At 41.2% G+C, this 22990-nt stretch overlaps 2 protein-coding genes across 6 annotated transcripts in view; one reads left to right on the top strand and one right to left on the bottom strand.

The window, feature by feature from the left end:
- Positions 1-4566, top strand: part of TERB1 (telomere repeat binding bouquet formation protein 1) — a 40954-nt gene extending 36388 nt beyond the window's left edge. For all 4 annotated transcript variants that reach the window (XM_069968502.1, XM_069968500.1, XM_069968503.1 and 1 more), the window contains exons 19-20: positions 1091-1170; positions 3777-4566. In XM_069968502.1, the coding sequence (XP_069824603.1) occupies positions 1091-1170; positions 3777-3977 (281 nt within the window). In that variant the 3' untranslated portion in view covers positions 3978-4566. The remainder of the gene's footprint in view (positions 1-1090; positions 1171-3776) is intronic.
- Positions 4567-12886: 8320 nt separating this feature from the next.
- Positions 12887-22990, bottom strand: part of LOC138788294 (probable serine/threonine-protein kinase kinX) — a 32162-nt gene continuing 22058 nt past the window's right edge. The window contains exons 1-2 of one of the 2 annotated variants that reach the window (XM_069966035.1): positions 19286-19381; positions 12887-14940 (exon numbers count right to left, since the gene is read on the bottom strand). In XM_069966035.1, the coding sequence (XP_069822136.1) occupies positions 13262-14932 (1671 nt within the window). In that variant the 5' untranslated portion in view covers positions 14933-14940; positions 19286-19381 and the 3' untranslated portion in view covers positions 12887-13261. Of the gene's footprint in view, positions 14941-19285; positions 19382-22990 lie in introns of those variants that run through there. The other variant, XM_069966036.1, reaches the window with a different exon arrangement.

Genomic DNA, 22990 nt, shown 5'->3' with positions numbered 1-22990 from the left:
ACAAGCCCTCTCTCCTAGACAGTTGTTTGTCTGAGAACCAATCTGTCTGAAACCAGTCCACCTGATTTCGAGGTCAATATGTAGCCCCTTATTCAGAACACTAATTTCAAGATGGTTAAAGGTGATATCTAGAGAGCAGGTAAGGTCCTACCTTTTTGGCTCTCTGGTGTTGCACTTCCTCTATCTGCCCATCCGTGCTGATACTTCTGCACACGAGAAGGGGGCCGGGAGCATGTTGCGGATAAAAGCTGCCCAATGTTACCGTTAGTTTCAGCTCTTTGGTTGTGGCTTGTCTCCTGGTTGTTCTGAACTAACAACCGGTATGCTTTCTGTCCCGATAAGCATATACATGTGCATGCTTGATCATGCATGTATTCAGGATGGGGAGAAGGGAAAACGCCATTGAAGACTCTCTGAGAACAAAAGGATTGGACATGTCTATAACCTTATCACATGTTGTATCCAAAATTCCAACCCTTCTATTTTGACATCTGCTGATGGCAGATACCGTTAGTTGGGTGGTCACTAGGGATGAGCGAATTTACAGAAAGAACAAAGCAAAGTGCTTCTTTAGGACCGGCTAGCAGCTTGTCAGGCTGCTAGCTTTGAAACCTGTGCCGCTTTGCCTCAGGTGCTGGGAAAAGCTGGATCCAGTCCTGGGAAACTGGAACAGCTTGACAAGCTGCTGGCCAATCCTAACAAAGGGAAGTGCTTCATTCCTAATGTAATTTCGCTCACCCCTAGTTGTCACCATACATAGAACGGGGGGGGGGGGGGGGGGGGTTCTCCAATGCGTATAGCTAGCTTTACAATAAAAACAACATTTGATACTTTTCCCGTAAAATGTCAAAAAATTAAGTTATGCCCTGTTCAGCATTGGTGACTAACACTATCACTCCACCACTGTGTATCAATGACTAAACTTACTTTTGCTTATATCAGAAAAACATAAGCCAAGCAGTACAAATAATTTAACAGTTTGCTGTCATGCTGCCAACACTTGACTCTCTTCAGTCAATATCCACTGGATAAACACCAGGAAGATTTATTGCTGTTTTAATTGGATTTCTTCTTTCAATAATATAATCAGGTTTAGAAACAGAATGCGATAGAGACTCACCTCCTAAAAGACAAGAGATAACTCACCAGCCTCCTGCTGTGGGAGCTCAGGTACAGTACATATATGCTTATAGAAAGTTATACATCCCTAAATGCCCAGATGTGAATCTAAAGGCTGTATAGAATTGTATTTCTACATAAAACTGTAAATAACCTAGTATCCTATTCCTCAAGTGATATTCATCCTCCAGGGGAACCCCATCACAATTCAACACACAGCCCATGGACAAGAGTAGCATTGTATCTACCTGCATGCAAGTCGGATACACCAATTTCCAATGTAGCATTCTACAGCACTCCCACATATAATTCTGCAAATTATTTAAATGTGAAAACAAAAATCTGCAACTGTGTTTTTACTGTAGAATGTGCAACACTGAACTTATTGCAGTTTTGTTCTTCCCCATTAATATCAAGGGTGAAAAAGACTTCATCTGGTAATGCAAGTCGCACAGGGTGGATAGATACCATATGGGATTAACCAAGCGACATAAAGAAACCACCTTCGTTTTTATCCCAAAGTGTAGGAAAAACATTACAATTATGTAGTCACACATAAATATGAACTGACAAAAATACCATCCTATTGTTTGTTTACACCTTGTGGCATAGGCGGGCGTGCCAGGGTGGTATCCCAGTCTAAGGGCTGTATGCCAGGTAGCACTGGCGGTGTTGTGTCAGCTCTGTGGGTGTGGGGTCACTTGGGCACTTGTCACGGTAGCCTGGAGTGGCGTTGGTTCCCACCTCTGGTCAGACAGGCACGGCTTCCGCAGGTTTAGATAGCTTGAGTGTAACCTGGTGTGTAGGTGTAGAATGGTAGGCAAAGTCCAGAAAACATCAGTTTTTTAAAATCTTCAATGCAATACAACAATAAGGCTTCAGTAACTGCAAAAGGAGGCAAGTACTAGGTAGAAGTACTAGTAACTGTAGAAGTGAGAGTAGAGGAGCGTCTTGAGGGCCCTGTCCAATGTAGCTGTGTACTCTGCTGGGATAGCGTAGTGAAGAATGAAAGAAGGAGAAGATACTCGTACTCATGTATAGATCTTTTACTTGATCTGATCGCTTTACGCCCTGTAGTGTCAGGATACCTGTCCTTCTAGGGTAGTACAAAGTCCCAGGTCCCTGCGCTGGGTTCAGCAGACCTCCCAGGATTTCCCAGAATAGCCATGCGTTACAGTAGGATACCTAGGCAAGTTGCAGCTTTGTCCTACTGGGGTCAGTACCTAGCTCAGGCATGCTGCCCTGTGTCTTGTTGAGAGTATCTCTGGTGTGGACAAGGTGATCCTAAAAGGACTTCCTTTCCTCCTGAGGGGTCTAGCACTGCATGCTAGCAGTGGTTAATAGCTTAGTAAAATTCTCTCTCTGTCCCTCCCCAACACTCCTGACAAAAGACAACCTCCCTCCCCCCACCAAGAACTAACCTCCCTTTTATATGGCCAAACTAACCCTCCTAGTGATTGGTGGGGCTGTGTGTGCATAAGGGAAAACAAAGGAGATAGGAAAGAAAAGGAGGGAAACAGGTCTGGTCCTATGATAGGGGGGAAACAAACATGTGACGACCAACAGTTAACCCAATGCTTTCTTCACTCGTGCTCAATACCATACATACAATAAGTACAACAGCGACACCTAGTGGGGAAAACACATAATACATCTTGACTTATCCCACTGTGAAAACCTGAGTGAGTTACTTTGCCCAGGGGCAATAAAACTTAGTGGCACACCTGTGCTGGGGCACTACTCATATACCTAGTACTACAATCCAGTATTCCTCCCTATTTAAAAGCTTAGGGTGGTGATAGAGACTGCTCAATTTCTACACAGATTCCAGATATCTCATTTACTATAATGGTTCCGCCTGTATACCTGTAGCTACCTCTTCAGATCACAGGACACAGATATTTACTAAAACAGTGTGTTCCTGTTCCTTCATACAGGATAAACTAGATACAGGGAAGTATGTGGTCAGTCTGAGTGGCATGAAGTACCACTATTGTCAGACATATTGAGGATCTATGTGCATTGTCCTAAACTGTTCTTTTTATCATGTAACCTGCAGAGGATAGGACAGGTTACTTTTAGTCTGAACAGGTTTTACAATTATTTACATCTGATGGAACCTAAATAATTGTGCACCCTGCTGAAGACACTAGTTTTTTCAGACCTCACTTGTGACTCATATAACATCCCACTGTCTACCTGGTTATCGCCATGCATTTCTAGCTTTTTTTAGTATGAGAGCTGTAGCTCACTGGACTGCAGTCTATGCCTTTCCAGCTGTCAGTTCATGCTGGGAGTTGTAGTTTACTGGCAACTGGAGGAGTACAGGTTGCAGATCACTGCTAATGGTGTGTTTACACAGAGAGATTTATCTGGCAGATTTTTGAAGTCAGAGCTAGGAATGGATTTGAGAAGAGAGTAATTCTCAGTCTTTCCTTTATGACCTGTTTTCTGTTTATGTTCCTGGCTTTGGCTTGAAAAATCTGTCAGATAAATCTAAGAACTAAAGTGAATATACCATCAGTAAGTTTTGCACATGAATAGAATGGGGCCAGCACAGGGAAGCCGTTACTGTGGTCCTCTTTTTGAACCATGTGCAAAACTTAATACGAATGTACTGATGGTACATTCTCTTTAAAAATCTCCATATCTTGCAGCCTCAGAAGACTCCTGACCAAAACCAACCTCAGAGGGCAACACGTAAAGATTTCACCCAAAGAGAAATTGCAAATCTTCTGGACGGGGTGGAAAAGTTTGGCCACCACTGGAATGCTATTTTGTGGTCATATCCTTTTCAGAAGGGCCGAAAAAATGTTGACTTAGCGAAAAAATACAAACAGTTAAAGGAGCAGCACTGACTCATGTATTATCCATGCATATATCATATGTGAGATTAGATATAGCAGCCGCATAAATCGAACTAAGCCCTCAGGATGGTACAATTATTTGTTTTTCTGCTGTATAAAAGATGTCTGCAATATATTTCCTCTATGTGACCTTTCATTTTTCTAGATTTTAGTAAAATAATTTATATAGCAGTGATTTTGTCTAGACGGGCTGCTGCAGAGTACACTGAGTAATAGACCATTAATGGTTTTCATATAAATCATTGCTTGCAGGTTAAAGGCCAGTCACCACCTATATTTTATCAGTGAAGTCACTTACTGTAAAAAGCAATGACTGCGCAGAACAAAGTGTTGTAAGGTCTAATGCTGAGCTCTGTGTTCTACGCCAGAAGACCAAGCACTGCAGCCATAAAGAGCATGTCTGATCTGCTTATTATTTCTAATAAGTCTGCTATAGGGCAGTCTATTTTTCATGCATATTTTACGTTGGAATACACGTGTAATACAAGACCAACAGTTTTCTGTAGGTATATTCAGTAAACTGCGATTTACATTTTTTATGTGGATGAAAAATAAGTGAGGAAAATTAAAATCTGTTATGCCATGGATTTCTACTGTTGAATTTTGTTGTGTATTTTTCCAAACGTGAAGTATGCACTATGAACCGACTCATATCTTTTACAAGCAGGAGTTGTCCAAGCAGAACTTTGCCATTAAATACAGCTTTTAAAGGCTGGGTTCACACTACGTATATTTCAGTCAGTATTGTGGTCCTCATATTGCAACCAAAACCAGGAGTGGATTAAAAACACAGAAAGGATCTGTCCACACAATGTTGAAATTGAGTGGATGGCCGCCATATATCAGTAAATAACTGCCATTATTTCAATATAACAGCCGTTGTTTTAAAATAACAGCAAATATTTGCCATCCACTCAATTTCAACAATGTGTGAACATAGCATTTCTGTGTTTTCAATCCACTCCTGGTTTTGGTTGCAATATGAGGACCACAATACTGACTGAAATATACGTAGTGTGAACCTAGCCTCTAAGGGGTACTTCAGCAAAAAAGATTCGTTCAGATCAACTAGTACCAGAAAATTGTAGTTTACTTCTATTAAAAAACCTCCAGTCGTCCAGAATTTATCAGCTGCTGAATATCTGAAGGTGGTGTATTATTTCCAGTCTGGAGAGCAGGAGAGGTTTTCCATCAGGATTTGGTACTGCTCTTAGGCAGTTCCTGTCACAGACAGAAGTGGCAGCAGATTGTGTAAGACTGGAAAGAATAAACTACTTCCTGCAGGAAATACAATAGCAGATAAGTGCTGGAAGACTAGAGATTTTTTTTTTAATTGAAGTAAATTACATATCTCTGGCACTTTTCGACACCAGCTGATTTGAAAGAATTTTTTTCTGGGAGTACTCCTTTAAAGCTAGACAAAACATAGATTTAGAAAATTCCCTATAGGCAGAAGGGGTTTAGAACTTCAAAATCCCACCTATTTTCGCATTCATTTATTAAACAGGAACCTAACCTTATTTTTCTTCTTGTTCCGTTGTCTGCACTATGTAAATATTTTGGGTTATCTGGATAAACATATCCCCATTATAGAATTTTGGCCTAGCTCCTATGAAGACATGTTTTAGTCTGGCCCTTGAACAGACCATCGGGTTAAGCTTCCTTTGATTCTTTTGCTCTCTCCAGGGTCTCTTCCCTCAGATGTCTTGCTCAGTCTTTTAGAATTATGAAATTGCTCTTACAGTACAATGGCTGTATGCAATAACCCATTCAAGATGCAGTAGGGTGGAGGGGTGTTTTGAAGTATTACTTTAGCTACATTCTAGATCAATTAAAAAAAAAAAAAAAAAAAAAAAAAAACATCCTATAGTTTCAAGAAAAAAATGAGTCTACAGCATAAATTAATTCACATAAATGGGACACTCACAGTAATTATTGCTGACATAAGCACAGTACACACATTTGGCTCCAATGGGGTCTACAATCTAATTCTTATTTCAGACACACACAATAATCAGTTCTCATAAAAAGACAGCTTTCAGCATGTTTGTGGAGTTTGGGTAAACAGGCACACTCCAGGCAGATGTTGCCCTTGGTTAGGGTCAAACTAGAGGAACAATCCTAACTATCAAGCCATATGCTGGCTAATCTATATAAATGTTTTTAGAACTGGGGATAATAAAAGTAGTTATGGGACGGACGTGATTAATGTAACACAGGAAATAAAATGTGCTGCCACACGTGCGATGCCCAAGCCCCTAGGGGCCTCTCTGCTGATAGGTATAGTTACTGGCCGGAGCCGGAGTAGCTGCTGAGCAGAGGATTGTCACGGTTTCGGCACGAGGGTAACACAGCTGAGAACTGGGCTCCTGACCATGCAGAGGCTGGGCATGCGATTCTTCGTTGTCCTTAGTCAGAGCACCAATAATTACATCAATGCCAAGGTTCAGAGACAACGGTAGTTGTATATTTATTGTAACGGTGGTAGCTAGTAGCAACAGTCTCTCCGGATGCAATCCGGATGTATCCGGTGATACTGAGGATAAGATGCTGGGGGGAATGAGACTTCAAAATCCCACCTATTTTCGCATTCATTTATTAAACAGGAACCTAACCTTATTTTTCTTCTTGTTCCGTTGTCTGCACTATGTAAATATTTTGGGTTATCTGGATAAACATATCCCCATTATAGAATTTTGGCCTAGCTCCTATGAAGACATGTTTTAGTCTGGCCCTTGAACAGACCATCGGGTTAAGCTTCCTTTGATTCTTTTGCTCTCTCCAGGGTCTCTTCCCTCAGATGTCTTGCTCAGTCTTTTAGAATTATGAAATTGCTCTTACAGTACAATGGCTGTATGCAATAACCCATTCAAGATGCAGTAGGGTGGAGGGGTGTTTTGAAGTATTACTTTAGCTACATTCTAGATCAATTAAAAAAAAAAAAAAAAAAAAAAAAAACATCCTATAGTTTCAAGAAAAAAATGAGTCTACAGCATAAATTAATTCACATAAATGGGACACTCACAGTAATTATTGCTGACATAAGCACAGTACACACATTTGGCTCCAATGGGGTCTACAATCTAATTCTTATTTCAGACACACACAATAATCAGTTCTCATAAAAAGACAGCTTTCAGCATGTTTGTGGAGTTTGGGTAAACAGGCACACTCCAGGCAGATGTTGCCCTTGGTTAGGGTCAAACTAGAGGAACAATCCTAACTATCAAGCCATATGCTGGCTAATCTATATAAATGTTTTTAGAACTGGGGATAATAAAAGTAGTTATGGGACGGACGTGATTAATGTAACACAGGAAATAAAATGTGCTGCCACACGTGCGATGCCCAAGCCCCTAGGGGCCTCTCTGCTGATAGGTATAGTTACTGGCCGGAGCCGGAGTAGCTGCTGAGCAGAGGATTGTCACGGTTTCGGCACGAGGGTAACACAGCTGAGAACTGGGCTCCTGACCATGCAGAGGCTGGGCATGCGATTCTTCGTTGTCCTTAGTCAGAGCACCAATAATTACATCAATGCCAAGGTTCAGAGACAACGGTAGTTGTATATTTATTGTAACGGTGGTAGCTAGTAGCAACAGTCTCTCCGGATGCAATCCGGATGTATCCGGTGATACTGAGGATAAGATGCTGGGGGGAATGAGACTGAGATGAATACTTGCTGTTGATAATCAGAGATGATGATGAGAGGAATGACTGAAGAACGGCACCCAGATCGTGAGAATAGATGAGAATCTTGAGGACTTGAGAATAGAACATAGCCAGGAACACTTCTGGTGGAACTGGAGAAGCAAAGCACATGTATCTCTCTCCTGACAGGGGAGAGAGAACACCCACCCTATCCCCTCTGTGGTAGGGAATAGACTGAGGTAGAACAGGAAGTCACATGGTATTCCCCAGCCAAAGCTCGATGGCCGTTGGAGTTACCATGGAAGCAGGGGCAGTCACGTGACATCCAGCCATTGCATCATCACACCATTAGGCATATACAGTGAAATATACATGAGAAGTACCATACTTAAACACTGGGGGGCGACATAATACCCTTAGGCACTGATACCTGAATATGCATACAAGAAATGCATGGAATAGCAGACCTGAACACTGAGAGGGGTGACACCATACACACAGTTTGCAGTGAACCATAGCTTTCCAGAACAGGACTGGTCACAATAAAAGTGTGAGGATAAGAGGACCTGTTCTGGGACACTGCACACGCTACTGGCTCGTTCTCTCTCAAAATAAAAGGGTGACAGCCCGCTCAGCCAATCGCTGTCCGTGTCTCTGTCCCTTGTCAGGAAGTCAGTGATTAGCTGAGTGGGCTTTCACTCTCTGCTCAGCCAATCACTGACTGAAATGACACAGAGATGGCAAATTGTTAGTGAATTTAGCAAAAATTTGCTTTGCTCATTTCGAGCTGCTTTGTCTGTTCTTGAATGTGCAAAAATAGTTTTAAGCCTTCTTTAAATACCACGGATCTCTTCTCTTCATGTTGTAACACCTGCACTGGCATTGCAGGTAACATCAGCACGCATCCTCCTTTTAAACTGGGATACCTTGGTTATGTCCTCCAGTGCTGTTGGACTTTTTTCTTTTTTTGTTTGTTATGTCCCTGTGTCAAAAGTCTTATTCTTACTGTGCCCATTTGGGCACTATTTATATATGGTGGGTATACTAAAGTTTTCTGATGCTTCTTCACAAATGGAAAATCTGCACCATTCTACCGTATTTAAAAAAAAACCTATCCCAAATCCACCACAGCAATTCTGGAAAAAAAGCGCATGTTGCAGATTTTCCACAGCATTTCCATCCTGTGTGGCCTTAAAGTAACAAATACAGCAGTTTAAATCAAGCATTCCCAACACAACAGTCGTTAAAGGGAATCAGCTCCCGGGCACTACCTAAGGTGCTGACAGTGTGTTGTAGCTGGCAGTCCCCTAGTGAGCATGGTGCCTTTTTGGTAATTTCCGTGCAGTGGATTATGTACAATCTTATGTCTCCTACTGTCACAGAGCTGTTGTTCATGCATCCTTCTCCCTCTTCATGAATAATCAATGCTGCCCGGCCTCCTGCTCACTCAGCTGTTAGATTGCAGATCAGTCCTCTGTAGGCAGGTTATGTCTGAAAGAATCTCTCCTCCCTAATGTGTTGGAGCTGTGGTCTAGGGGTAACTCACCTGTCTAGAGACCTTCCAGCAGTTCATTTTCTGGTTCAGATCCCCTGATGGAAATTAAATAGATTTTTTTTTCCTCATTATTGTATCATTTTTAAGGCTATGTTCACACACACAGAATTTTTGCTCAGTATTTTGCAACCAAAACCAGAAGTGGATTAAAAACACTGAAAGGCTGTGTAGACACACTGTTGAAATTGAGTGGATGGCCGTAATTGGCAAATAATTACAGTTTTTTTTAAAACAGCGGCCGATATTTGCCATTAAATGATGGCAATCTGCTCAATTTCAACAGTGTGGGAACAGAGCCTTTCTGTGTTCTCAATCCACTCCTGGTTTTGGTTGCAAAATACTGAGCAAAAATACTGTGTGTGAACATAGCCTTAAAAATGATACAATAATGAGAAAAAAAGGACATCTATATAATTTCAATCAGGGGATTCGAACCAGATAATGAACTGCTGGCAGCACAGGTCTCTAGACAGGTGAGTTACCCCTAGACCACAGCTCCAACGCATTAGGGAGGAGAGATTCTTCCAGAGATAAACTGCCTACAGAGGACTGATCTGCAATCTGACAGCTGAGCTGGGCAGCCTTGTTTATTCATGAAGAGGGAGGAGGATGCATGACAAGTGTGGCACGAACAACTGCTCTGTGACAGTAGGAGACATAAGATTGTACATAATCCACTGCATGGAAAATTACCAAAAAGGCACCATGCTTAGTTGGGGCCGCCAGCTACAGCACACTGTCACCACCTCAGGTAGTGCCCGGGAGCTGACGGATTCCCTTTAAGTTCTTGGTAGGATTAAAAAAATTGAGAGGATAGCCGCCATTTAATGGCAAATATTTGCTGTTATTTTAAAACAACGGCTGTTGTATTGAAATAATGGCAGTTATTTACCGTTATATGGCGGCCATCCACTCAATTTCAACATTGTGTGAACAGAGCCTGTGTTTTTAATCCACTCCTGGTTTTGGTTGCAATATGAGGACCACAATACTGACTGAAATATACGTAGTGTGAACCCAGCCTAAAAGTGAGAAGCTCAACTTTAGAGGGGGAAGTCACAAAACTAGAAGAGGAAATCAAAACCAGGCAATACCTATGAAGGTCATATTTAGACAAACTGCTATACTGCCACAGCGTATATGACCTGCTATCAGGCTGAACTTTACACCAGCATCAGGCCTTCTTTACACATGCACCCCCCCCCCCCCCCCCCCCCCCCCAAAAAAAAAAAAAACACAAGGCAAAAGAAAAACCATGACAATTCAACTTACTATAAATAAAAGTGAATGTCATCATTTTTATGATGTCATCAAGGCAGGCCCCAGTAGCCTCTCCCTATGACCAAACAGGGGAGACTGCTATAAGTAAAGGCTGGTAGGGCAGGGAGAAGCTGCTGCAGTTGACCACCCTCATGACTTGTAGTTTAGACATACAAAATGGCAGGTTCCCTTTTAAAAAAAAAAAAAAAAAAAAATCCAAAAGGTTATGTCACCATCAAGGTATCAAAATACCTACACAGACTTGGTTAGTCAAATGGATGATACAGCGTACCGGTCACAAAGGCCACTGAACCAGTAGGTGGAGAATACCTCTGTGGCCGGAGGTTCGGGAATCCACGGATAAGATCATGTCAAGACTGAAATGTGTGCAACCCTCATTGGATTAAAATGGGGTTGCACGCACTGCGGTCTCAGCATGTTCGTATCAAAGCATACCCAAACTTCTGTCCGCAGATAGAAATTCCCCACTGATCGGGTCAGTAGACTTTGTAACAGGTACATTTTAAAATGGTTGAACAGGCCTAAAAAACACAGTCCTCGTTCTCAATTTGGGTGCAGTTTTGCAGCTTCCTTGCACTGAATTGAATGGAACTAAATTGTATTACCACACACAGTAGCGCTGTTTATTTTTTCTTCTTTGTTTTTTTCAAGAAAGTAGCTGTGGTGTTTTTAATCCTCGATAACCCCTTTAACCAGCATTATTGGTTAACTTGAGATCATGGATATGTATGGAACAGTTTTATGCCTGACTGCATTATGCGAAGTCTTTCCTCTTCTACAGTGATCATACACAAGGAGGAAGAAAAGGATGACAACTGAGCTGACGTGGCCTCTCCCAACTTGACTAAAAGTATACCCCCATGATCACCCCCCACACACACCCACCCCCAATACTGAGAAAATTTCTCCAGACAATTCTTTTTATTGGTGTTAATTGTTGTGTTTATGCAGGGGGATTTTGTGGTGTTGTATCTCTAAAACAGAGTAGCATTCTATATTTCCCTATTGACTGCCACCTAACATCTAGCTGCAGCATTTTTTTTTGTTACTAAAAAAAGATTACAGTGGTACCTTAGTTTAAGAGTGTTTTGGTTTAAGAGCTCACAGTTTTTCAAAATTGTGACTTCGTTTAAAGGGAACCTGTCGCCTCCGTTAGAGCACCCTATACGTACCTGATAGCGCCGGGTCCAGCTTCTTGAGACAGTCCGGTGACGGAGATTTCAGCGCCCAAAGCCCGGTGCACGTGCTCCTGAGATGAGTCCAACTCTCATTGAGAATGACGGAGCATCGGACTCACCAGTCACGGGCTTCAAACGCTGAAATCTCTGTCACCAGACCGTCTCAAGAAGCGGGACCCGGCGCTATCAGGTAAGTATAAGGTGCTCTAGCGGGGGGTCGGGAGCCTGTCACCCCGGCACGGGGGGGTGACAGGTCCTCTTTAAGAGCATTGCTTTGGTTTAAGAGCTTCCTGTACTGGGTGGGAATGCGAATGGAGGAGGGGCATGATCTGCATAGCAGGGTCTACAGCACTGTACTCTGACCAAGGAAGTCTCCCTCACCTTCCAAATCCTAGCAGATCCACTTCAGGCTGGGGCTTACATCAGGGGACAGGAATGTGGGGGTAATCTCTTCATAGCTGTAACCTCTCTCTCCCCGGACAGAGAGTGCTGATTGCATGTGTCCACATATCCCTGCTCATTCCTTCATTCTCCCTGCAGTCTCTGTCCGCCCTTGTGTTTCCTATTCTCTCCATTACTTTACAGTAACTTATAATATCACATTCTGCTGTTTCTGAATGTTTGTTTTATTTGTTTTACATGTTATTCAAAATAATAAATCCTTTTTAGGGTGTGGAACAAATTGTCTGCATTTCTATGATTTGTTATGGGAAAGTCTGCTTTGGTTTAAGAGTGGATTTGGATTACAAGCGTGGTCCCAGAACAAAATTATGCTCAAAATCCAAGGCACCACTGTAGTTCTTTTCTAATGTATTTAAACTAAGAATGTCATATGTAAGGAGGTTTTTTGTTTTTTTTTAAAGAGTGTTTAATTGTGGGAGGGGATGCTGCAGGTTTTGTATTTTTTTTTTTTAGTCAAAGACAGAAGTTAATTTAATTTGAAAGGAATGACAAATAGAGCTTTGCCTCAAAAAATAAAAAAAACCACTGCATCAAAAACTGAATTGGCAGTTTTCCAAAAATTGATGTATGCAACCAGCCGAAGGATATTTTAGTACATTTCATATTCTCCATTTTCTCATCCGAAAATATTGCTCTCACTACAACTATTAATAACCCAAAATTCAAGCCCATTATAATATCACAGTATTATGTTCTCAGCCCAGATATCAATACTCACACTTACACTCAGAAAATAAACAGCTGCACACCATAAACTTTTTAAATTTGACATTTTATTTGTGGAAAACATTGTGAAGTTCATGCGTTAAGACAATCTGAACATCAGGTTAAGCTCACAAGAAATATTTTTCATGGGCATTGGGCACTTTTTGTTTTACATTTGGCCTTTTGGAACATCAAATAGAAAACATTAATATAAATACCACTCCTATTTCTTTTAGGAGATCCAATGAATAAGTTAAGTGATAATAAATTTGGCAGAATCGTACAATTTGAGTCACTAATAAAAGATTTTGGTCGGGGTGTTTATCTTATTTTGCTCCCATATGCTAATTTTTTTTCATGAAGGATTTGGTCACAGACAATGTATACAGTTCATCAGATTGTGGATGTTTTGCAACACCTTGGAACAGCTAGAAAACCCATGCTTTTTATTCACTGCAAACAATTTCATGACCTTCAACTTGCCCATTAAGCTCATGAAGGTCTGTGTCACATCCATTCTCTAGATGCTCCTTCACGTCTTCTTTCAGGGGTAAGCCATTACCAACGCCATGCTTTTCAACAATAAGTGGTGCAGATGGTTCATGTGATAATTCTTCAGCAGGTATTTCGTGATTTTCTATTTTATCTTCAGAATGTTTATCTTGAGTTGCGTCATGGACTGTAGTATCTTCGGAGGCGACTTGGTCATTCACATTCTTTGATGTGTCCAAGGCAACTTCTGTATCTTTACAATCTTTCTGTAGACTTTCAAGATCTGTTGGTTTATCAGTGATACTTTCGTCTCCCTTAACTTCATTTTGCATTTCCTTAAGTACTTCCTGCTCTGTGGAGATGGTGTCCTGGACTTTATTTTCCTGCATTTCTTCTGCAGCTTGTTCAGAGGGGCCATTTTTAACCACAGTAGCATCCTGATCAGGCATTTTCTCAGCAGATGGCTGCTCTGCTAGTTCAGATTCAGTAGTAGCTACATGGGTTTCTACTAAATTTGTGACCAGGTCATCATTACCTAAAGTTTCATCATTCTTGACATCTTCATCTTGATTAGTTTGATCAGGCACTTCATTCGATGGCAGTGGTTTCAGTGAAGACTCTACATCTTGCTTAGTTTCACTTAACTGTTCAGGCTCAGGACAAGGCACCATTTCAGAATTTGCCATAGGCTCTACACACACAACCTCTGGAACAGGCGCTATAGGCTCTTCAGAAACCTTGGACTCCAAAGACTCAGTCACTGGTTCTGGTGCAATATCTGGTTCAGGCTTTATCAGTTCCGTGACCAGCTGAGTTTCAGGCAAGGAGACTTCAGCTGGCTCTGGTTCTACCACCTTGTTACCAGGCTCTGGTTTTGCTACCTCCACTACTGGTGCAGGAACTGCCTCCAGCAACACAGTTTCAACAACAATTTGTTCCACTTTTTCATTTAGATTTTGTGGCTCTTTCATAACATCTGTTGGTTCTTTTGTTGTTTGTTCTGAAAGGTCTTTCTCCATCTTTTCTACTGTCACCTTAGTCTCTGGATCAGGTACTGGTTTTGACACCTCTTTTTGGTCTGGTAAAGCAGCCGAGGTTTCAGTAACCAACTTGTGTGGGTCTGAACTTTTTTGTTCTGTTACCGACTTGCATTCCTGAGTATGTTCATCTTTAGCCAAAGACTCTTTTTCCTTGTCATCAGATTTTAATTTCTCCTCAGGTTCACTCTCCATAGCTTTTCCACTGTCTTCTGCAGATTGCTCAGATACAATTGAACTTTTGGCAGGTTCGTGCTTGTCTTGCTCTTGGTTAGGCTCTTCTACCTTCTTTTGCTCAGCACTAGGTTTGCTTTCAGACTTTTGGTCTTTATTTAGATCGTCTTTGGTAGTTTCACCAGATGGAACCTCAATGCCATTTTTCTCTGCAGGGGCCTTCTTTTCTTCACTTGAACCATTGCTCAGAGTTAGGTCAGTTGTGGGATTTTCTCCATTTGGTTCTGCTGCATCTTTTTGTCCCACCTGAGTCTCTGTTTCTTTTTGTTCAACCTCTGTTGTTTCTGTAGACTCTCCATCTTTTCCAGCACCAAGGCAATATCCCTTCTTCTTCTTACTCAATTTTGCCCCCATTGTTATAACTGCAAAGACAAGCAAAGAAGATATCAGAATGTTAGTAGATTACGACAGAAGTATTCTTATCAAGCTCCTCACAACATAAAACATTACATAATTTGCAGCCAGTGCAGTCTCAGAATGCAGAAATACAATTGGTCAATAGCCAAATGAATGCCTCAAGGTGTCACAGAGGACAAGTGTGCAAGTCCCAGAGATGGAAGCATTACAGTAACCCACACCCCCACTCCTTACTTTCCTTAATGAGCCATAAATTTTGACAGATGGGCCAGGTTTTCTCCCTTATGCAGAGAGAGAGAGAGAGATGAACTGGGACTATGCTTCTTGGATTCTTCCTAATGGTTTGTCAGACTGGCTATAGCCTTTTCTTTTCACATTTGTCATCAAAGACGTCTATTTGTATAGGGTTGTCTCAGATAAGAAAAAGACAAAAAGCTTTCTTCCAGTAACATTGCCACATAGGTCATACAGTATTGTAACTGCATAGAAGCAAATAGAGCTGCAGCACCACAGCCAACCTGTGGAGAGTGTGGCACTGTTTGCAAAGTTTTTTTTTTTTTTTTTGTTTTTTTTTTTTATACATACACCCGCACCCGCACCCGCACCCATTATATATTAGATTGTAAATGCAAATTCACCAGCACTTCACAATAATCTAGTTCAGTGGTAGGGAAACAGTGAATCCCCCCCAGGTGTTGTAAGACTATAATTCCCATTATGTCTGGACAGCCAAAGTTTTGGTTTTGGCTGTCCAGGCATGATGGGAAGTCTAGTTTTTCAACAGCTGAGTGGTATGAGGTTCCCCACTGGTGGTCTAGCTTGTAACCATTTTCCTATATCTGTAACATTCAGTGGCTGCTTATTTTAGCCAGAGTTTCTAACATTTTTACATATCTACATAAGGATGTGGGTTATTGCACGATTTGGGAGAACTACACACACACACACACACACACAATACTATATTCTCCTCATCCTGAGTAAAAAAAAAAAAATATATTAGCACATCAATCCTTACTGGCAGTGTGAACAGGGCCTAGTCATCAGGAGGTGGGGTTGTGTTAGGAGAGTAGGGGGGTGGAGGGGGAGTGTCTGGAAGCAGCTCATTAATTTTTTTTCTTGGAATTTCTCCACTCAAATGTGCCATGTAGGAGTCCCATGAAAATGCAAGTGTACTTATGACTATTGCATCTGTTAGGCCCACCAATTACTGGGGTGCATACATCTATTTGTACAGACTGCATAAAGATGCCATAGTCTCCTCTACAATGTGGCATCCTCATGCTGCTGTATTCATTATTCACATCAACACACAATTTGCTTTTACATGGATTTTAGGTCAGTTGTATATTACTGGAGAAACTATAAGTGATCCCTATGAATCTTTATATGGCACTATATAAATATGGCTGCTTTCTTCCAGAAATACAACTTTTATCAATTGGTAGCGTTTGCTATTGCCACCTAGGGGCCAAGCTGTACAGGAAACAGCCAATGGATTTAAGTGAAGCTGTTTGTTTTTTTTTAACCTGTATAGACTGCATTGTGTAATGTAATAACATGATCTGTAGTTAATTTTAATGTATACAAATTAGAAAATATAACCAATAAGTAGCAAATCAACATACCTAAGCATAAGTAAAATGGACTGCTCATGAGATTTAATAGGAAGGCTGTGAAACCCAGCATGGAAGCAAAATTGTCTGGATGGCTATGGTGGAAATTCAGGAACTACTTCAATATTTGCAGGTTTGAGTCAGTGTTCTTTATAATGCTAAATGTGTCACTCCATATAGTAATGGATCACAATGGGCGCAAATATAAGTACACACAATCATGTCAAATGACCACTGCAAAAGTTTTTTGCCTGTGGAGTGAGTCCCCACAAAGGAGTGGGGAATGGGGCATTGCTGAACCAATTGCTGGTGCAAGCCAAAACAATATAGAGCTTAATGTATGAATATGGGTAGAGCCATATATTAGTAAAAACGATACAAAGTATGTCCCACTAACCTGCTCTGCTTTCCTGGTTTATATTCCGGCAATTATCACCCTGCATTGTTTTAACTGGCCACATGACGGGTCTCTGCAGTCACCATAGTGATCTACTACACATCTGAGCTCCATTCTTTTCAAGACAAGACAGATGGAGTTCATCTATAGCCATTAGGCAGTGTCCTGTATGCACATACATCAGATGGACTGAAAGCAGGAGCCGGGAAGTGGCTCATCACAGACCAGATTAGTTCTGCTTAAGGCTGTGTTCACACACAACATTTTGTGTTAATGATGCAATGTATGCACTATTTCTCAGCAAATTGCGCAAATGTGATAAAATAACGGAATTTTTGCCGTGATTTGGTTAAAACTGGCGCTTTTACCACAACTGTCCAATGCGCAGCAAAATAGTGTCAAAATCACCACAAGACATACCAATAACGGAAAATATTTGCCATGTGTGAACACAGCCTACACTAAAATCATCACACAGCCCCAAATTGTATCATGCAATATGCATGTCTATGGGTGCACACTCACAGCAAAATGCATTGTCACCACATACAAGGCGTGTGATACCAATATCCTGCACATCCATCCCATGGGGTCTTACAAGAGAGACTTTAGGTAAAAAAAAAATAATAATAATTTATATATATAAATTTTTTTTATATATATATATATTTATTTAGTGAAGGGGAGCTAATGAACCACCACCAACCTCCCCTATACAGATCAGTGTTGCCATTTTGGATAGTCATTTATTGGTTATACCTGCTAAAATATAAAGATTATATGAAACCACAGGATACATCCAGATATGGGGGCAGTACTGCAATATAAATCAGATATCTAGATTTGGGTACAAAAATTGTCTATTATAATGCCCATGCTTCATAAAGAAGCACCCCCACCCTATGCCCATTTCCAGTATAAGGCAGCCGGGAGATACTCAGCTAAAAGCCAATACCCTGCAGATAGGCTGTTATCACACATGCAGTTATCACACATGCAGTATCTTTGAGCCAGAAGTGGATGGAAAAGGAAAGCATAAAGGAGATATCTATATATAAAAATTTTATTTATTTTTTCCTGTTAGATCTACTCCTGACTTTAGCTCAAGAAAGCTGCAACAAAAACTGCATATATAACCCAGCCACACAACTGTTGGACCAATAGTCTTTGTTACACAGAGGAATATATTTTATTTGAATATATATATTTTTTTATCTATATTAACTATAGCACTTATCTTCTTCAATACCTTGTCCAGATCACCCAAGCAATGCCGCTGCAGTCTCCAGATCATTTTGGAAATGCCTCACTGGACACAGCTGATAAAAGGTCTTGAATTAAGGGGATATTAACCATGCAAGTGCCTCACCGGGTTAACCAGACAAACTAAATGGTCACTATTAAGGAGCCCTTCCAGCAGAGCATGGGTTAAAGCCCAGAACAATAGAGATTGGGATATTCCCATGGCACATGTGCATTTCATACGCATTGTTTAACCCTTTCATTGTCCTTTCAGGGTGGAGACCCAGTAGAGCCTTAAAAGGTTAAGATTCATTGTTACAAGCAGATGGAGAGGGGAAAAAAAAAAATCGGATGTACCAGATGTAAATTGAGTTAATTACAATTATTAGATATGGGGAAGTTAATTGTAGGATTGCTGAGATTATCACGCAACACATCTGCTGTACAGTTTGTAAGAAGAAAGGGAAATCATAGTTCCTCAAAAATCAGTTGACAGCCAGAGATCCTATTGAATCCACAGCTGCAATGAGTTAACCCTTGAGATTCCCTCTCTAGTTTAATTACAAACCAATAATGTGCCCAATGCCACCATGCCAGGGTAGGGGCGTATTCACATAATTACTACAACATTATTGCTTTTGGCTGCAGAGCTGACACTCTAGTGGTAGGTGAAGCATATGATTAGAGGCAGTAGATTGCAAAGGAAGCGTTCCCAGTGTTGCACCAGTGGGCTAGAACAGGGTGACAGTAATAATATTTCTACAACAGGTAACAGGAATACTGATCTACTTTCTGCACGTTGGATACATAAAATGAGGAATAAAGATGCATCCTATTCTTGAGACGATACACAAATGTATAAAAAGCAGGTTGTATTAGAGCATTATGTACAGGAGCAGCTTTTTGGCCACAGCAGTGGTATTGCTGCAGTAAGCTTTGCAGTAGGGTCTACAGAACAAAGGATCCAGCCATAAGCACTATCTGCACATCTCCTCCTATATGCACACATGCTACAAGCCAGCTTACTACATACCCCACAACCAGCTTCTAGTTGCTCAGGAGCAGTCACACTTGCATCCAAAACTGCTTACATACCTGGTAGATGTATCCAAGCCTGGGAGTGTGAGATGCAGCAGAACCAGGAGTGGTTGGGCTAGGACTGAGAGCAAGATGGAGAGTGACAGATGCTCCCCTCTCAGAGGTACAATCTGGTATTCACCATCCCCCCTCCTCTCCTTGCCTTTTACACTCACTCCCCTCCCTACATCTGCTGTATTGAAGACCTCAAAAGCATAGAAAGAGTCTAGTCCCCTTTAGTCCATTTAAAGAGGCAACTACCCTGTATGTGTCACAACTCCAGGGAATACAGAAAATATGTCCATCTCTTTCTATGAACAGATGTAGCAGCGCTGACTCTGTACTCTACAAAAACTCTTATTAGAGTGTGTAGTCTGGGTCTTTACATAGGACTGCTGGTAAAGTTATTGCATTATCCCAACCACAGACACTTAAATAGCAAGCTGCACTGTGTGTGGTTTATTGTTACTTAGCACGTTACCAGTTTCCTTTACATCATGTGACCCTACAATGTCTCAATGTGAACTTTTTTTCATACTATGTTAGCTGCATAGTCATTCAGGTAATGTCAAACAGTAGGACACATGATTTAATGATTTACTGACTGTAAAAACCCTCAGCATTTATTTGGTTGACAATTCATCTCCTCTGTGTTGTTTAAAGAAGCAGATTACAAAAAGATTTTAGTGGGCCCCGCCGGTAGGCACTGGCACGTATACTCACCGCAGCTGATTGGCGCCCCGCGGCACCATTCAAATCTGCAGCACGCTCACTTCAGCTTCTGTAGTGACTCTTTTTCTCTGTGTTGTAATTGAAGGCCGGAAGTCACGCACTTCCATAGAGAATGCATTAAAGTGCGTGAGATCCGGCGTATAATCACAGGACAGAGAAGAGGAGTCACAGAAGAGGCGGATGTGAGCACGCGCCTTATTTAAACGGCGATGCGCAACCAAAACGAAGCCGCACCGATCAGCTGCGGTGAGTATACGTGCCAGCGCCTACCGGGGGGCCAATAATATTTTTTTGTGAACTGCATCTTTAAGGCCGCATACAACATCATGAGGCTTTTGGTGAAGAAATGCAAATCAGTTGCATTCTAATTGCAAATGTGGGAACATTGCCTAAGCTGTAAGGCCTTATTCACACGTTCAATGATCTTCAAGGTCCATGGATGAAGTCAGCTATCTACCTCTGAAAAAACATCCGTGATTGCATCCGTGTCTGTGTTTTTCATGGATCTGTTTTAGATTTTTAGATTACACTTATTACATCACATCTGATGGATGTGACACCCGTGCAATCCGTGATAAACACGGATCTCATAGACTTCTATGGGGGAATCCATGCGGTCATCTTGTCCGAGTTATGACATGTCCCTTTTTTTACTGTGGATCCGTAAAAAAAATGGAATGTGTGAATAGGAGGGCTGTTAATATTGAGTGGATGGCTGTCATTTAATGGTAAATAACAGTCGGCATTTCAAAACAAGTCTTTGTTTTAAAATAACGGCCATTATTTGCAGGCCAATTTCAACAGTGTGTGAACATAGCCTTTCTGTGTTTTCAATCCACTTCTGGTTTTGGTTGAAAAATACTGTGTGTGAACAAAGCTTCAGGGTGCGTTCACACTGACAGGATCCGCAGCAGATCTGCAGCAGATTTGATGCTGTGTTCAGTCATTTAGTTACATTGAGATCTGCAGCATCAAATCTGCGCCATCAAATCTGCTGTGGATCCTGTACATGTGAAAGCACCCTTAATGTGAATTTAGTTGTGGAAACCCCAATAATCTCTAATAACGTTTTCGGTAGTGTGTGTAGCAGTGTGGGAGGTTATCGCACACACCTGAGGTGGTTGTGCTATGATATAGGCACAACACTATGGATCGCTGAGGTCTGGATGTCAACGCAGCTCCTCCGGGGGGCCCACTGCCACGGCAGGGGCATAGACAAACTTCCAAATGGTGATTACAATGGCGACCATACTATTTAATTATTTATACTATATAGTTCTATTTATGTATTTATAATATAATATACAGTATACTGCAATGTTTATTCATATAAATTTACATAATCTACATAATTTTTATAATCAGAATATCATGTGTTTATATGTAGTCCGATACATCTTGTTAATCAATCAGATTCACTTGTTTCCCCCCCCCCTCCCCTCTCCTCATACTTTTCATTTATTAATACATATGCCAACTGTCCTTAAAACACTATACATGCGCTAACCGCTTTTATACTAGGGACGCTATCATTTAAAAATTTACATATGAGGGTGTCCCCTGTACTACTCACTATTCATTCATCGGAGATCCTACGCACTTTGCGTATCTAGTATGCGCAAATGTTCATAGAGAATGACGCCCCACACGTGACTTCATATCCTCCCGCGAGAACGGGAGTTCACTGAAGACGCGATGGGACCTGTAGTGCGTTCTAGACTGAGTGTATCGGTCCTGAAATCGGTCCTAAATGAGGTACTATCATTATATGCACCATGAGTAGTACCAAAGGTGTGACCGTTCTACTGGAAAACTCCAATGTAGGTCAAACCAGCCATACACAGGTAACTTGATATTTTTGGGTCCCAATGCAAAATGTATAAATGGACTCTGCAACTATGTACAATAATGGTGTCTTCTTATGTGGCTGAGAAATATTTGGGTCCCCACATGCACCAGGGTAAGGGTGCAGCTGCTATCACCTCATATGATAGGATAATACTATCATTATATGCAGTGAATGCTCTTATACAAATAATGAATGCACAGTTTGTGGCTGATGTTGCTGTATATGACCTTTTTGCTGTAACCAACCCGGAGGTGATAACCTCTAGGGAGGGTATTTTAAACGTTTGTGAGCCAACTGTTTTATTTAGAAAGGCCTGTTAGCATACACAGGCTGAAACGCGTTGCTATCCATATAATAAATATTCCTACAGAACTTGGTTGGATTAGCCTCCGTGATTTACACCACGTCCGCGGCTAGATCCATATCCCACTTGAACTCCTGTCTCCTGCACCTCTCCTCTTGGTCCTCTGGTCGCCATTGTGATCACCATTTGGAAATTTTTCAATAATATGCAGGGGATGCAGATCTGAGATCTGAATTGGATTTCATTGTGAAATCTATTCCATGTTAGGTTATAACCTATGAATGGGACCTAACACTAGTAACATCTGCAGCACAAATCTGCAACATAATCAGCATGCTGATTTTACCAGCACTATCTCATGGTGTTGTGCTGTGATTGGCTAGAGAAGTAAGGGAAATATAGAACCTTTCTGTGTACTGCTGGCAAACGGCTCAGCTCATCCTGTCCCCTGAAAATAAGAGAAAGGGAAATATCTGTGCACCATAGAAGGGACTCTCAGAGGCTCAGTAACAGCAGTTAGACCACTAAAATCATCTTGTCACCATTCTGATCCGCAGAGGTCTAGAAAAAAGAAAAAAACAAAAGGTTTCTTGCGGATTTTGAATTCTTCCTGATTATTATCATCCAGCACATTTACACTATACAGACTTCTTTCTCAGTGCTTGAATGAGATTTGTTAAAAATCACTCTACACTGTGGATTTTTTTTTCTTTTACAGAAAATCCACCCCATGTGAACATTTCCTAAGGGTCCTATTACACAAAGCAATTTTTAACGATTAACGACTAAAGATAAACAATCGCAAACGAGATTTTTCATCGTTAACCTAAAATCGTTC

This window comes from Dendropsophus ebraccatus, chromosome 4 (assembly GCF_027789765.1).
Source record: "Dendropsophus ebraccatus isolate aDenEbr1 chromosome 4, aDenEbr1.pat, whole genome shotgun sequence".
NCBI classification, from domain to species: domain Eukaryota; kingdom Metazoa; phylum Chordata; class Amphibia; order Anura; family Hylidae; genus Dendropsophus; species Dendropsophus ebraccatus.
Note: the sequence above shows the minus strand (reverse complement) of the source record. Positions and strands in the feature narration are given on the sequence as shown.